Source organism: Lepisosteus oculatus, chromosome 1 (genome assembly GCF_040954835.1).
Source record: "Lepisosteus oculatus isolate fLepOcu1 chromosome 1, fLepOcu1.hap2, whole genome shotgun sequence".
Classification (NCBI taxonomy): domain Eukaryota; kingdom Metazoa; phylum Chordata; class Actinopteri; order Semionotiformes; family Lepisosteidae; genus Lepisosteus; species Lepisosteus oculatus.
Genome location: NC_090696.1, coordinates 66,991,677 through 67,009,015, shown reverse-complemented (window position 1 = coordinate 67,009,015; position 17,339 = coordinate 66,991,677). Strand labels below are relative to the sequence as shown.

Below are 17,339 nucleotides of genomic sequence, written 5' to 3'. Positions count from 1 at the left end.
AAAGTACAAATGCTAAATTACTAATGGCATGGGGAGAAAATTAGTGGGGACAGCACGTAAATGCGCAGATAAATGAGCCCGATTTGTAGCCTGTCTTGAATCGTTTTCTTTCTGTGGCTGGTAGTTCTGCTGGTACTGCCTCCAGCTGGGCAGAATAAAACAATGAATCTCCCCCCCCCCCTCCCCCCCAAAAAAAAACTACCGCAGCACCTCTGCACAGGAATCCCATGAATGTTTTTCAGTGAATAGGCCCGTTTCTTCGAAAAGTACAATGAAATCTTGGCAAAAGCATGGGAAAGAATCGAAAAGTACTGCATGTTACAGATTCAAAAAACATTTAAATGCAGAACATGGTGTGGTTATCTGTCAAAAGGGATTATTTGTCTTGTTTCTTCTTTACTGTGAATCAAACATTGAATGTCAGATTGTAGAAATGTATTGACTTTAGTCCACAATTAACAGACTAATAGGTTTCAAAGAACCAGGTACAGGAAGACATGTACAGTATCAATGCTGTATAAACTTTATTCAGAAATTTCAGAAATCACAGCATAGCTATTTCCTTTGTTCAATGTGTCATTTTCTTTATTTCTTATTGGTTTCTGGTTGTCTGTCCTATTTTTGAAGTCCTCTTCCTGTGTTGCCAGCTAAAGGACAGCTCCAGGATATCATTTTGGTACTCAATTTAAGAAAAAACTAGCCCTCTGGATGCTCTTACCATTGTCCCAGTCATTGTACCAAATATTTTAAGAGACTTATGAGAGTTTTGCTTATTTTAGTGACACATTCAGCATACTCACTAAAAATGTTTCTGTGTTAATGGACTGGATAATATACTTCTTAACTATCTAATTCTTTAATTCCTGATTTGCTGCCTGGTTGTTTATACTCATGCACTGTTCCGCCAGAAGTAGCTTTTGAAAAGTCTGTTTAGAGCCGAATGAGAAGTAATTACAGAGGAAGGTGTGGTAATGTTAGTGTTATACTGTCTTGAAACCATACATGAGCAGCTACCGTTAGCACTTGACATCAAAGCATGGTAACAGAGCTGCTTTCTTCTCCTGTACACCTCCTGGTTATGCGGTAAAGGCATTTGTTCAAAGATCATTTGGGAAAAATAAAATGAAGAAAAATAAATATCATACCGAACACAGGGATTACTTAATGCAATGGAGAAAAGGCAGGTAAAATGAGGTTCAGATGAAATAGCCTTTTATGGGTAAACTTAACTTTTAGGCTTCTTTAACAGTTAAGCAATATATTTGCATCAAATGTTTTTTTTTATTGAGAAAGCCCGACTGCTCTGAAGCAGGATCTATTTGTTCAGCTTGGGTTTCTTTTTCCTCTTGTCATCAGTATGCCAAGGAATGGGCATAATGCAGTATTTAGACTGGTGGCAGAGCCTTAACTCTATTTTTAAAACATTTGCTCACAGGTACTATGAGACAGGAAGCATTAAACCAGGAGTCATCGGAGGATCCAAACCAAAGGTTGCTACACCCAAAGTTGTTGACAAAATCGCCGAGTACAAACGCCAAAACCCTACCATGTTTGCCTGGGAGATCAGGGACAGACTGCTGGCTGAGAGAGTGTGCGACAACGACACAGTGCCAAGCGTCAGTTCCATTAACAGGTAAGAGTCTTAGCTGCTTTGGCAAGAGACCCTGTGCTCAAAAGTGTAGGAAGGCATCAGCAGCACACTGTACCACTGCAGGGTGACGTTTGCTCTAATGCTCTAATTTTTAATTGCTCTTTTGCATAAGATAAATTCACTTTAGTGGCCATATACAATTTCTTGGATTAGGAATTTGTCTTTTCGTATGCCCCAACTTGCTTTCCATGAGACGCACAGACAGGGAGAGAAGCTGGGGGTCAGAGCGCAGGGCCAGACATTTATACGGCGCACCCTGGAGCAGTTGGGGTTAAGGGCCTTGCTCAGGGGCCCAAGGGAGTGGGATTCCTCTCCCGGCTGCGGGATACAAACTGACAACCTTCCAGCGCATCGCCTGGAATTGCCTGTACTTTCTTTTTTGTCAAAGTAATTTTATGAAAATAACCATAAGTATTTTTGGGATGGTGGTGGGGAAAGTTAGAGGACCGCATGCAGTAAATGAACTGAGCTAACTCCCTCTGAATGAAGTTCAGGTACTGGCGTCAAGTAACCAGAGAGTTAACCTTGTGTATTATGTAGATGTGCATCAGCTTGTTTCTCTTGCAGAGTCTTGTAGATCACCCATCTATCCATTTTCTGACTGCGGTATCCAGTACAGGGGTGTGGGGGGAGCTGGAGCCTATCCCAGCAAGCCTATCTCAGGCTGTATCCCAGGATGCCAGTACACTGCAGCGCACACACAGACACTGACACACACACGCTCACACCACGGCCATTTTGTGCAGAAGCCAATTAACCTACTTACCTCCCATTAATCTTTGGAGTGCGGGAGGAAACCGGAGCCTCTTGTGGATCAAATAATTATTTGGAGAAAAGACTCTTTCGGCCCGTCCAGTTTGTCCAGGCGCCGATCCTGGATGGGACATAGGTCACGGAATATCCTATCACACCACTCCCCCTGCGTGTCATTCCAATTCATCTTCTCCATGAAAACTCCTCATCAGCGTTCCGAGGGGAAAGATGTGGGAAACAAACGACGTGATCGACTGTAAACGTGTAGTAAAGCTGTTCTGCTCTCGACATATTTATGAATAAAGGCCTTGGGCTGCCACAGCACAGTGTGTGTACAATCAGAGCTCATTGCATCCAGCCCGCGCGTGCACCTGTGGTAACTGCATGATCAGTCAAGCATTCATGTGTGCGGCCAGCTCTCATGTCACGCTGCCATCACCCAGAGCCAACGAGAGTTGCTCCATTGATTTCCTTTGGCAGGTTGTGGATGCACATAGCTCCTCTTAGTGCTCACATTGCACACCTGATACTAAGCTTGTACGGAGCACAGAAACTGATAGATTACATCACCTTCTGCACTGTGCGATGAGCTCCCCTAGCAGGTGACATCCCTTAAAAAGCGAGACCCTGTCTTTTGTCTCCCGGACCGGAACCTGAACCTTTTAGCCCAGCTGACATCTGGACCAGATGATCGGTACCACCCTCATTCTCGGCTTTCAGTAGGGAAGTGGTTTTCCCCATGTTCCGCGGAGCAGCGCTGTATTTTAAATGTGCCCCTGAGCCCTCTGCCAGGAAGACGTGTAATTCTGACATCATGCTACTCCAAAAGAAACATTTCAAGATAAGACGACTGTCTTCAGAGCCAGAATAAAGCATAAAGAGGATAAGCAGTGACTTAGGTGGAACAGGTTAAGGTTAATTCCACCCTGAAAAGTAGAAGGAAGAAGCACAACATTTCCGATGTAGAGCCTTCTTGGGGTGAGCCATTTCACACTATTGTAGCTCCCTACTCGAACCCAGTCCGTAACACAAAGACTAACTGGCACCTCTGTTGTCTCCTCACATGGTAAACTTCGGGTGTGTCAGGATCATCAGGACCAAGGTACAGCAGCCCCCCAACCAGCAAGTCTCTGCCTCCTCTCACAATATAGGTAAGTCATTTTCCAATCAATACAATACAGTACAGTATGTTCCTTCTGCTTTAAAATATTCCTGCTACCTGCACTTCTCTTTTCTGAAACACTCAGTTCCAGTGGCAGGTGAAAAAAATATTGATGGGCTTTTTAAGAGCTTGAAAATGGCTTTTTTGAGAAAAAAGGGCAGTAGTGACAGTATAGGTTTTTATCCATCAAAAACAGGTTTTTGCTTCCAAGTCAGGAGCTTTCAAAGCTGGGAGCACGACGTGAGTTTCAGTCGGCCTAACTAAGACTAAATTTGAATACTTTAAATAAAAACATCCATCAGCCCTAAAAACTGTCAATCTTGATACCGTCTCTTGTGTTAGAATTAAGGCAGTATTTGCTTTAGAAACTCCATGAATGTTGTAGTTCTTTAGTTGTACTAGAAATTATAGCACTTTTTGAAAAAGCTGAATAAATTCTGATGCAAATAAAAACTTATTGAATAAGTTGCTCATTCTTTCTAAAGGTTTTTACTTTATTGAACAACAGAAAAAGGATTTAGCATTGTGAGCAGGGAAATAGAATAATCCTTCACAGTACGAATGTTGATTGATATCTTAGATATTCAGTTAATGTCTTTGTTTCAATGGTACTATTCAATTTGGTAAAGCACAAATATGCAAGATCACCTATTGGACCATGTGATGAAAATAGGGACTTTTAAAATTTAGAGATCTTTACAGTACCTTGTTTTCTGATCTCACACTCTATTTTTTTAAGAACAAAGTTTATCTTTAGAACAGTAAAAGAGTAGAATCATGGTCTCTGCTGGTCAAAACTCTGCATTGTGTGAAACAAGTATTCAGTATTCTTAATCATGGATTATTGTATTTGAATGAGCTCTTCGACTTCATCAATATTTCTAACAATTCTTTTTTTTCATCAGCAATTATTCTTCAAGAAAGAACCGAAAAGCTCTATTTTTTTAATAGCTAAGTCTGTTTTCTTAGGATTACTGAGATTACATTGTCTAATACCTAAGTCCTAGATCAGCCTCTTTTCCACTTTCTTCAGAGAAGTGAGAAATTGTATGAAGAGCAGGGAAGATAACTCCCAGCAAACCCATGGAGACAGTCACATTCACACACAGCACCTCTGCATATGAGACACCTGTTTCCTTCCATTGCCTTATGGATCTTTTTCCTTGACTGAGCAAATTTTAAAACATTATTTGTTTGTTTGGCAGACAGCTATATCCAAAGCAACTTGCTTGGTAGTACAGCGATAACACCTTAACCTGTATTTAGGGTGGAATAGCAGATGAAAAGAAATATAATATCATTGAGGAAGAATAACAAAATAGTCAAAAATATGGTGTACTGTATCAATTCACAGTGCATGTGACATATACAAAGGAAATAAAGAAAGGTGACTCTACTGCAGAGGTTGGTGATAAACTGCATCTGCAGGTTGAGTCTGTCACTGGTGGCTCTGAAAGGTGGGTTGTGATTGGGGACTTCCAGGTGAAGGATGTACAGTCGTACAGCAGGCAGAGGTGACCTTCAAAGAGCTGCTCTTCACAGAGTTCCCTTTCAGGGAACAGAATGAGAGGTGGAATGAGAGGGTAAAAAGATGGGGAAGAGAACAGAGGTAGGAAGAAATAAATGAATGGGGGGAATAGTAGGAGCAAACAAGAATCCAGAATCCAGGGTTGAAGGGGAAGCTGTTTAAGGTCGCCCAAACTCTGGAGGGCTGGAGCAGCTTTTATAGGTCCCCTTAATCCATTGACTCACATGGACGCAAGAGACAGTAAACTAAGAATTCAGAGAGGAATAAAAAACCAAAGCAAGGTACCCCCATAGGACCAGTATCTAGGACATACAGTAGTGCACATAGGAAGTGTAGCAACATTAGATTTCAAACTGATGCAAGGGAAATACATGATAGTTTTCCAAGCATCTGTGTTCCTTGCAGTACACTCTGACCCTTTAAGAGATCAGGTGTGGCTTCACGCAAGAAGAATCTGCTGCTAGAGCCATTCTAAACCGATTACTTTGAATCTTCTGTTGTTTTGGGCTTTTACTCTATTTAATTCAGAAGGTCCTGGGTAATCTTCCTGTCTGTTACTGGCATCGGCTTCAAAAACATGGCTGGGTACCTTGTTCTCTGTTTAAAGCAATGCTTCCTGTGCTTGGTTTTAAATGCAGTTCCACATATCATCCACTAATGTCCTGTGCTTCATGGTTTGCTGATATTTTCTGAAGCCCATTGGGCTGACAGTGCCTTTAAGGATTCTGAATACTTGGATCAGGTCCCACTTACTGTAGTAACCAGTCATTTTGCATTTACAAGAAGACCACCCTGCACAAGTCCTGCACTGTGAACTCCCCCCAGTGTCTTCATTATCAGCCTCGGAGACGTCTCTGCAATGTAAATTAATTTCGCGAGTGCGGATTAAAGTGTTTTTGAGTTCTGAAGATTGTGTTGATAAATAGCTTTCACGACGAGCCAGGAAATTGAAATTTCAAATTCAGCCCCGCAAAAAAAAAGTATTTGTGTGTGTTTCGAGTTGGGGGGGTGTGGGTTAAAAGGGAGAAAGGTGGTTTGTAGTATACAGTATAGCTAATGGCAAGTCCTTCTAAAAAATTGATAATTAAATAATAAATCAAGAAAAAAGGATAGTTATTCGTTATAGTTTTCACATCGCTAGTCTGTAATAGATCTGAATATGTTTTTTCTTCCGTTAGATAACTCACTTTTCCCCCTCATTGTATTTGCCCCGGTCTGACGAGACAAGAGATTATGAACATTTGAGCACCGCTGTCTCTTTCTGAGTTTCTGTGTCTTTGCCACTGGTATATAAGCATCATCCTGTGAGTCAGCAGTATGGAAGGACAGGAACGGGCTCTTCTGGGGTTACTCAGGACTGAAGCAGTGTCTTTGAGAATTCCACTTCGTTTCCAATTCTCACTGAGAGCCAGATGGGGGATCCGAAATCCCCACAGCACTTCATCTGGTTCTAGCCAGTCTCTGCGGTGGAAATGAGGAAGTTTTTCTAAAAAAAATGAAAGCTCATTTCACCCTTCAAATTCACCCTGAACAAAAAGTATAAAGACGTACTGTACAAATCTGCATTATTGAACTCTGGTAGTCTAGGACAGTAAACCTTTAACAGAACATAACCTATAACTTAGCTTTGTTTGAAGAATGATAAAATCAGGCTTTCTGTTGTTGTCTAGTTTGCTTGCGTAACGCAACATTTTTTCATAGGTGTTTTTTTTTTCTCTAGTACCTGCAGTTAAAGACTGGGTTCTGAGTGGTTCTGTCCAACAGCTAGGATTACTGAACCCTCACTGCCTGAGATGTGAATAAAGTCAACAGCAGCAGCAGCAGACGTGTGAAAAGAATGGACATTGTTATGAGCCAGGAAACGTTTATCAGTTATCATTGACGCGACTGTTTGCAAAACTCACGAGCACGAACAATTGCACCCACTACAACATTTGGTGTGTCACTGCGGCACCGAGTGAATACGGACCTTTTGGTCGTAGCTACAGGACACAATTACAAAGGTTACCATTCCGCTGATGTCACTAACAATAAGTCCAAAAAAGCTGTAAGGTGTTGTAGTTGTACTGTGGTAGTGTTGGGAACCAAGAGTGTTCAGTAATGTGTTCTGTCGCCACAGCCTCCACAGTGTCGGTGACTCAGGTGTCGTCGGTGACCAGCGACTCAGCAGGCTCCTCCTACTCTATCAGTGGAATTCTGGGAATCAGCTCCAGCAGTGACGCCAACAAACGCAAGAGGGATGAAGGTGAGACCCTATGCCTGTTGGAAGCAGGCGCCCCTGCATGTGTTTACCTTTCTTATAGGATTCACAAATTATTTAATTCAGTGTGTCCTGTCATGCATATTCTGAACAATTCTGTGCTGTTATTTCTGTTATTAATATGTGTCTTCTATCTATTCCAATAAGTACAGTGTTCCAGCAGTGTACAAGTCAAACCCAGTTGTTTTAAACAGTTCTACAGCCTGGCAGTTCTATAGAACCCTTCTTTTCTCCTTTTAGAGTTGGCAAGCTTGTAACTATATGAAAACTATAGTTATAACTATATAAAACTATACCTTTGCGAGGCCCTTGTACATTTCATTTTTCTTTCAGACATCTTTCTGAAAGGCTTTTTCTTTAAATAGAAGATAAAATTGTCCCAACAGTAACATTAAAACAGATAGTGTACACGAGCATTAAAAAAACACTCACCAAAATGAAATGCAAACCGCCAAGCTTTGCAAAGCTGGGATAAGAATAATTATTGAGGCTGGGAATACAGGCACATCATCTGAAAGAGTGTGAAGTGGCAAATATTACTCACAGGAGAAACATAGGCAGGTGGCAGTATGCTTACAGCAAAATAAAATACAGTATTAAGGAAGTGCATTTGATCTGAAGCAATGGGCGCACAAGTGTTTTGTAGCATATTTGTTACTAAAAGGATAAAACATATCTCTCTGGATGTTCTGATCTTGAAAGCAAGCAATTTGTTTTTAAGGATGTGTGTAAGTCGTGCTCAGTTTATTCGGGTTGGTAATGAAACATGTTATTCAGCTGTTTTGATGGGTGTCAGTCAGTCAATATCTATCATGTCTAAGTGTAAAAATCATAATTATGTATGAAGGAACAAGCAGAGGTCAATTCTGGGCTGGAAACTAACAATAAAAAAGCAATATTTGGGCTGCGATTTTTTCGCAAAAGCAATATTTGGGCTGCGATGTGGAAAATATTATAATTGAATTAAAAATGTCAGTCTCCCCCTTTCTCTTAAAAAAAGTCAGATAAGAGACCTGTAGGAGAGAAGTGGGGGTAAATTATGTTCCATGGATTCTATTTCCATGGTAAAGTTTTCTGTGGTCTTTACTGTTTAACAAAACGTCCATGAATCCCAGTGGTATTTATCCTGCAGTACATGCCAGTTCCCTGCTAATTCAACCAGGATTTTTTTTTTGTTCTCATACCCAGCGAAGATGAGTTCCATTTTAGCTGTTTTAACTGTGTCCATTGTATTCCCCTTTGCCCGGGAAAATACGAGACAAAGAGTAATATGGGTTGGTGAATCCTGTCTTCAGCACAGCCTTCCTCCTGGCACTCATTTAAATCATGGCCTTGGCGCTTTAGATTAGCAGCCCTGTGATTTGCGCTATCGCCCCGGCATTTCTTTACGCCGCCTTGCTAGAATCGCTCGAGCGCTGCCCCCGTGCGTCTGTGGAGTGACGAGGCGCTTGGGAGAGCGCCGAGGATCGCCATGGGCTCCTGCGCAACGCAGAGTGAGTCGGCCTTCCAATTTATCTCTGTCGCGCGCCTCCCCCCCAGACACGGCTCTCCACAGACGAGTCTCCTCTTTAACCTGTCGGGCCTTCGTCAGCCAAGCAACAGGGAGCTGCATCAACGTGGGTGTGAGCCCATTTGAGCATATGCAAAACAAACATCTTTATCCGGGAGCCAGCATTAAAAAGCTATTCCGCATCGAGATGCCGGCAGTAAATGGGCCGCCACAGATGTTTCTCCTTTGGTGGGAAATGTGTTACTTTACCTGGTGCCACACAGAACAGCTGTCGGGGCAGAGGGAGAGCGTTTGTTTTATGAGCACAGCATGCTGGGACTGTTAGCATTACTCAAGCCAGGGGAGGCCAAGGCTGGCTCTGACTGTCCACCTATTTTCAGAGGGTCCCTTCTGGTACCATTAACCTCCTAGTCAAGCAGCTTAAAGTCTTTCAGTGCTTCAGTCTCATAATTGAAGGAGTACATTTTAGGATGTTAGTAATGTGTTCAAAATAGATGCTGCTCTGTTAAGTGTATTATCGCAGGAGAATTTTTTATTTTCTGTGTGCTGTTTTTATTTTCCTGGTCTTGTCGTATGTCCATTTTTGTTGCCAGAAACACGGCACAACCCTGGCAAACTGTCCCAGCAGTCTGAGACTGGCCTGGATTTCGATATGGCTTAGTTTCCAGATGAAATACATTTGGGAACATCAGCCCAGGATCTGATAGACACTGGGCCATGTTGACAAACTGCAGTGTAGCTGGGGCTCTTGTGGTGAACTCATGGAAAGCTCAAAATGTAGTAAGGCGGGAGGTGTCTCCCTTTCATTTGCTGTCAACCATTATAGAACTGGATTTGTGTGTGTACTTGTGCCACACTGAAGTTTTTTGGTGCTGAAGACCAGCACCATTCAGTACTTTGTACTCTTCACCTTGTGGCCCAAATTGGCTTACTTGCACCTATTATTAATACATTTAATGACCAATGTTATTAACCCCGTTTAAAAAAATGGTAACAAGCATCTGTTTCTGTTATTTAAAAATAATGGGAGTCCTGGAGCAAAATAAACCAAAGAAAATTACAATATATGCCGCATACTAAAGACAGGAAAAGTAATTACTTTATATCCTGTTGTGGGGTGTCTGTCTTTGGTAGAAGACAGTAGAAAGGGGGCTGGAATTCAAGACCGGGTACCAGTTATTTAGAGGTAGGGGACTGAGGGAGAAATGTTCTGTCATGCTCTCCATTCTCTCTGACCACTTCTCTGCCCACACTGCCGACCACTGTGAAGAAGTGAGCTATTGTACAGTTAATTTCATTAAGTGTAATGTAATCTCGCCACAATTAGCCATTGCCTGCCAACACTGATTAATGCCGCCTTAATTCATGTTGCACGTGCTAATGGAGCTGGCCACAGAATACAAACGGCCGTAAAGGGATTTTAATGTTTAATTAACACCGTGCAGCCTGTGGTTGTTGACACTTTTAGCGATGATGCTGCACTCTGCGGAGCAGGCGGGCTGGTGAAAGAGAGCCCGGACTTTCTGGAAAACCAGATCCGTCTTCTCTCGCGGTTCCGGATTTTCGTTTCATTTCCTGACCTCCGTGCCGCCCTCGTATGAACGCTCTGTCTGTTCCTCCGTGTCTGGCTCCTCCTGCCTCGCTGAACGCCCGGGAGAAATCCTTTGCCTTATTTATGGACAGCCTTTAGGCTGCAACTGTCAACAAGGCAATTTCCAAACATAAAGAAACGTGGACTCAAAGATGTCAGCCTTGAGTCACGAATTCCAAACTGACACAGATAGGAGCTGTGATGTGGCTCTGAGAGTGGCTACACAAGTAGCACGACAAAACCAGACATCTCCGTGGTGTTCTCTATGATGCACTGGTGAATGGCAGGTGTTCTGCTGGGATTTTGTCTTGCAAAGGATCCTTTTTGTCAAACATTGCAAAATGTGCCCATTTTACTTAAGTTAATGAAATACCATAGAATGACACCATTTACCACAATGGTTTTTTTACAATGCTGAATGTCTTTGTAAATTCCTTCTCCTCAATATATGCATTTCACTTCTTGCCAGTCGCCTCTTTAAATGGTATATTTTTCAGAAATTCCCTGGCTCTGTTGAGACTCTGGATTGCCGGAGATCATATGATTTGAGTATTCCTGAACAAGAATAGCTTTGGAATAACATCTGGGGCGTGATGTGTGAGCAGATCAGCCTGATAAGGTGAAGTGGGCATGACAAGGCATAGAGGGCTTAACAAAAGAGTCTTCAAATCAATATCCAAAAGGGTGGGCACTGACGTGAAGCTTAAACATCTAAAAATAAACAAATACACAGGCCCTCGATGCTGGAATTTGTTAACAGACAAACTAGCGCAAACCTTGCTGCTGGATAAAAGTCGCAGCACGGCGTGCAACGAAACTGACTCTTGCTGAATCTTCAGGTGGGTGTCTAAGTTTAGCTACGCTCTCAAGACGAAAGCAGGAGTCTGAGCCGTGCCTGATGCAGGCAGTTCAAAACAGCACTCCAGTCTGCTTCCTTTTCTGTTCAGAAGATGTTTTTCCTTCCCTTTTGGATTCCAGATTCATCAACTTTTCCCCCACCCAAAGCCCTTGTCGTTTTGTGACAGGGATTTAATTCTAATTCATCTGAAACAGAATTAATTTGAACTCACTGCCGCACGTCAAGTGTCGGCCTAGACCACATCCTTCATAGTATACCTCATCAAGACACCTGCTTCCTTCTGCACAGTAAGCCTTCACAACCACACTACAGCTTTCACGTCAACTGTGGAACCAACACAGACATTACTAATAAAGCCTTAAAGACCCAGGCCTCTGACCTGTGACAGAGAATCTCCTCCTAACTGACACCACACCGTTGAACCCTGGCAGTACGTAGCCAGCTGTATCTACATTCCTAGTGAGCCTCCCGCCATGGCCAAATAATTGTATAGTCGTGATTTGAACCATTGGTCTTTCTGCAACATGAGCAGAGTTTTGCAGGAGCTATTCTTGTTTTGGAGTATTTGGAATAACATATCACAGGGTCAGGAGTGATTCAGAGTATCAGAAGTGCCAGGGGATTATTAAAAAATATCCTGCGTTAAAAGACACACAGCTAACAAGAAGTGAAATGCATACACTACGTAGAGCCGAAGGAATGTGCAAAAGCATTCTGCACAATGCTGGTGTAAATATGTCCTAAAAAAAACATTATGAGGTGTACGATATTTTATGAAGTAAAAGTTACCATTTTGCAGAATATCATCTGTCACAGAAACCTGTAAGAAATCAAAATCTTTTACAAGATCCTAGGTGTCTAAGAGAAAAAACTACACTTTAACTAGGTTATGGTTTAATCATTCAAATGTTACACATAAGCAAAGTAATATCTACATATAAAATGTTATATCCTCACATTGAAGCCTTAGAAACAGTCTGTATTGAGGCACATAAAGATCAGTGTAATACGACAACATAAACATTACAATGAAACGGCAACTAAATATGGAAATGATTATAAAGCCTACAGTTTGTCACTAAACTCTCATGTAATTTGCTGCAAAATCACATAACTTAGAAGTGCTCAACTCGAACGAGAGAAGAAAGCATTAATAAGCAGGTTCAAATCTCATGCTGACTGACATTGGCAGCACTGCGACAGCAAGGCGTTTTTGTTTTTGAGGACGTGGGCCTGATACACTCAGTTTCCCTTGAGTACAAGGTCTGTATTTCTACTGGTGCACAGCGCGCCTGCATGTGTATGTGTGTGAGGGAGGAGGTGTGAATGCTGAGCACGATGGCAAACCCATCGACTAAATTCAGAGGATTCAAATGAGCTGTAGTGAGCTGGGTTTAGACTGCCGTGAGCCGGGTTAGTGTTACCCCGCTGATGATGTGTGTGTTGCGATACTAATCCTGCTCAGTATGAGAGAAACCACAGGTTCAGACATTTGGCATCTGTGCTTGGCTGGGGAGCCACTGGTACAAAACTGCCATCTGTGGGATTATGACTGGAGGCTTCAAAATCAGAATCCATTCTAAATGGCTGCCTCTCAGTATGTATTTAGATGCTGACTGTAGACGTGGGACTGTTGTTCGCATAATTCTTATAGATGTCAAAAGTATTTAATTCTTACCATCCACTTTACCTCTGTGAGGAGAACACAGGACCATGTAGTCCTGGTGGTTGTTAACCTGGTGTGAGTGCAGGGTTGTGTACTGTAGCTCCCCCTAATGGGCTTTTCCCATGTCCAGTGACAGTATTGACCTCTTGTCCTAAACTCACCGAAGGTGGGTGTCCGTAGGAAAGAAGGGGGGAGGGAAGAAGACCAAAGAAGGAAAGGGATAAAGGCAGTACCCTCCCATGCTGCCTTCCATTTTTAAATGAAACTCGTTCGAAACAGAATACGTGCCGCGACTGGAAAAAAAATGAAGGCGTTCAGAAGAAACCTGTAAAAAAGGAAAAACAATCTATTTACTGTATATGTATGTAACGTATAGAAATATACATCAGGAGGGCGGCGAGGATGCCACAGTCGGGACTGGGCCATTACATCATTAATGGAAGAGGGGTGGCTGCTGTCAGTTTAGGAGCTGGGGCCCTAATATAATGTAAACACCACGATAACAGATGATCACACCGCTCCTCCTGTCATTTTGCTGCTAAGAAGACAGGCATTGCAAGTCCCGGTTAACAGGGCTTATTAAAGGGGCACAATCATTTGCTGGGCAAAAATCAAAATGTTGGAAGGATAAAGCCCGCTAATAAAGAAATATTCCCTCTTTTGCTTTATTCTTCCCTTTTGCAGTGTCAGAACAGCTACTGAACACTTTGGGGTGGCTCGGGGCAACTGTATTTTATCCCGTTTTATTCCACCATGGTCATGGGCAATTAGTGTGTTGCCCAGTGGTCTTTGTGAGCCATCGCTGGCCTGCCGTTTGCCTTGCGGTCTGTGACGTTTGCTTTTGCTCGAGCCTGAAATGCTCCTATGTGCTGTCCTGAAGAGACTCACTCGTACCCCCGCAACACCACGGCAGTTCAGCTGGTCCTGGTTCTCTGTCCCAGCAAGGCCTCCACACGTGAGCATCCGGCCCCTTTCCTCACAGCGCCGCCCAGCGCCTGAGGACGACGCCCCCCCCCCACCTCCATTGACTTTCAAATCCGCTGGCACGAGAGAGGGGGCACAGGGGCAGGACGGTTCTCAGCGGCCCCCGTTTTGTCCAGGCAGCTGCGGGGTGGGCGGGAGGGGCGCTATCCGCAGACGAAAGCCCTCTTTTGTCGTCCACAATGACTCGGCCAAAACAGGAGGGGAAGTGGGATGAATGGGCCGAGCTTGTCCGGGGGACCGGGGAGGGGCAGGAGCCGGGAAAAGGCCACCGCCTTTTGTCTCCCGTGGAGCGCCAGCCGGGGCCTTTTGGGGGTCCTAAATTAATAAGAACCCCCCCTCCCCCGTCACCTCCTGGCTCGGGCCTCTGTAAGAGAGCTCATTAATAGATAATGAAGCTTTTTTGGGGGCAGAGGGTGGGGGGGGTGTTCTGGGGGCCTGGAAGGTTTTTTTTTTCAGCCCTTCAAAACCGCCTTCCCTCCCATTTCCCCCTTCACCGTGAAAGAGCCTGAAAAGGGCTGGTAGGGAGGGAAAAAAAAAGGCTGAAGAAGGAGGCGGAGGACAAACCCTCTTTCAGGCTCATGTTCTCCTCTGTGGCCTGAGCTTTGATCTCTCGGGGAACAGGACTTTTTCAAGCCTCCCGATCTGGCTCGGCTCTATTCAGAGGGCAGGCAGCGTTAGGGGAGGATACATTAGAAGTCTGATTCACAGGAACCTCCCTGCTCAGTATGGTAATGTATGTCAAGTGCAGGGAGTCAGGCCAGTTGTTTCTTTCTTTTTCAACCTTGACGCTGCCAGACGTTTGTTCAAGGCCTGTTTGCTTTCCTCAAAGGCTTCCATTTCGGAGAGGGACAAAGGGCTGGGGGGAGGGGGGGGGGTGGATATGGTTTTAGTGTTTATTTTTTTAACGTTTCTGAAAAATAACAAAAGGAAAACTGCGGCATTTCCCTCCCTTGGTCTGGTCGGAGTAGTGGCCCACCAGTCAGTTCGTCCTTACCCCACAACCGGCTTTGCAGTTTATGTCCAAAATGCTTCTGTTGAATGCAGACGATGTGAAGGAATACCCCTCCTCCCACACAAAGAGCAAAAATAAAGCCATGATCTATCTCTATTGTTAGAACCACCTGACCACATTAATTGCACTAATTACTCATTATCCAATCACGTCCCTTTTTTCACTTTTTCAGCTACTTGTCCCCACACTTGCTTGGTATTCTGAGTCACAGGCTAGTCAGTTTGTGCTTGCTTGCTTACTCTCTCTCACTGAGCGCTTTTCCTGAATTTTCTCACGGATTTTGACCTCTCCTTTCGACCATTGGATTTTGCTCTTTTGCACTACGCCTCACGGACTTGTTTGCCGTCTCGGACACTCGCTACGCAAAGTGTTCAGCTCGTTTATCGATGCTCCAGCGTAACATCGGTACTTACAGTCTGCCTAATGACTAAAGCAACAGGTAAAATCAGAAAAGAGAAACGCAACATTTTACTGTCCTCTTGAGGTGTTCTTCACCTGCCACCTGAACAAGGCTGTACATCTGAAATGCAGTGTTTCTGTTTTCTATTTTCAGTGTAGAATTAGCCTTTACTTGTTTCTTGTCAGTTAATGGACACTGACGCAGCTCCTGACTCAAACATCATGATTTAAGTATACTCAGAAAATACTGTAACAATCCTGTGCCTTTTTTTGGCCAAGATTCAGCTTTGGCTCACTGGACTCCTGGTTTGGACAATGCTTTTTTTTTTAAATGGATGTATGGATTGATTGTTCTAGTTACACATTAGGGGTCGCAGACAATTCTTCATAAACCCATAATAAGCTGTTAACAGTGATAGACATTAACACAGGATCCATCAAAGATCAACAGTTTAAAGGTTAGTAACACTAAATTGATGTTCTGTTATTAAATTTCATTTTATCAAGGCTAAAAATGGAATTTACATCCTTTAAACTTATTCTGTTAAAATAGAAGTCCTTATTATGAGATTCAACAAGAACAAAAGGAGTCATACATCTTTAACATACTTTTATATTAAAAAAATAAATTGCATGCACACCATTATCTTATGCAACACAGAGAATTGTGGGTAGGTTAAAAACATGTAAGATCAAGGGCCTGAAATTCATGTCGTCTCACTGTAAGCCAATGAACAATGTTCATGACTTATCTTTAAACAGCATCTGTGACCTCTCGGCTCTCAGCTTCATCCTTCATTACCTCTCACACTCTATTGCACTAAGGTATTTAATTCTCAACCTGGTAATGTAATTTGCTAATTACATTTTTCCTGTGTAAACTTGGCATGCATGCCAAAATGCATAGCACATGCTGTATTGTACTGCACTGTATCCACACTCTCTGTGTACTGTTTTATTTCTTGCTTTTTTTGTTGTAGTAACCTTCCATTTTGTTATGGGCTTGTGTGCAATGAAAGTTAGGATATCCCTGTGGCCCAACAAGAAATGACTTAGACCCTCTAATCCTCCATGACCCTACCTCAAAAACCCACATTGTTAGGGTGCTAGGGTCATGAAGAATTCACCTGCCAATAACACCTCAATTAAATTTCAGGAAGGGCTTTCGGTTGGCAGGCATGTTCTGGGTTTCCCAGTAAGTTGTGTTGGGGGGGATCTATCTGGGTGTCACAGACCTGGCTGTCAGCGATCCTATCACTGAAAAGGTGCTGGTTGTTCAACTCTTATCTTTAATAAGTTATCTTTAAGTGCACCAGTCCCAGAGGCCAAAGCAAAGCTCTGCTCTTTGCATTTCTGCTACTACAACCTGATGCTTAGAGGTGAGCCTCCACAAAGGCTTAATAAGTCAGTGACCCTCTTTGCCCCTCCCACCCCCCTCAATTACAGGCACAGAGTTTGCAAGGGGAGGAATACGACTTGGTAAAACATCGTACTGTACGTACGGACCCCCGGCCAGTGACAGAACTCGCACCTGTTTTGCAAAGCGGGTGCAAATCTCGGCTTCCTTCTTCAAAAAAATAAAATAAAACATCCTGGTTCACTGGGGCAGCAGGTGTCCTGCATGTTCACCCATTTAACCCCTCTATTAAAGCCTGTTTTCATCCTGTTAACCTGAAGCGTGGGGGTGGGGTGGGGTTAAATGACCCTTAATTAACCATAGAATTGCTCTGGATAGAAGTGTATAAGACCATAAGCCAGGGCTTTACAGGGTTATTTCAAAAAGGCTCTAATACTAATCTTAATTTATCATTAGCTGGCGGAGTAAAGGGCACTGTCTGAAAACCCGACCTCGGCTGCAGGATTCCCATGGCTGACTGGGCAACCAAATCTTTCTGAAATTGCATTTTCAAGAGCAGGGCCCTGACGAGGAGCGGCAGGCACAGGGACATCACTGCCAGGCAGGC

The 17,339-nt window shown here is 43.4% G+C and overlaps 1 protein-coding gene across 5 annotated transcripts in view; it reads left to right on the top strand.

Annotated features, from left to right (window-relative positions):
* pax5 (paired box 5) overlaps window positions 1-17,339 on the top strand; it is a 101,439-nt gene that overhangs the window by 22,534 nt on the left and 61,566 nt on the right. For all 5 annotated transcript variants that reach the window (XM_015345966.2, XM_015345967.2, XM_015345965.2 and 2 more), the window contains exons 3-5: window positions 1,436-1,633; window positions 3,491-3,555; window positions 7,214-7,339. In XM_015345966.2, coding sequence (XP_015201452.1) covers window positions 1,436-1,633; window positions 3,491-3,555; window positions 7,214-7,339 — 389 coding nt within the window. The remainder of the gene's footprint in view (window positions 1-1,435; window positions 1,634-3,490; window positions 3,556-7,213; window positions 7,340-17,339) is intronic.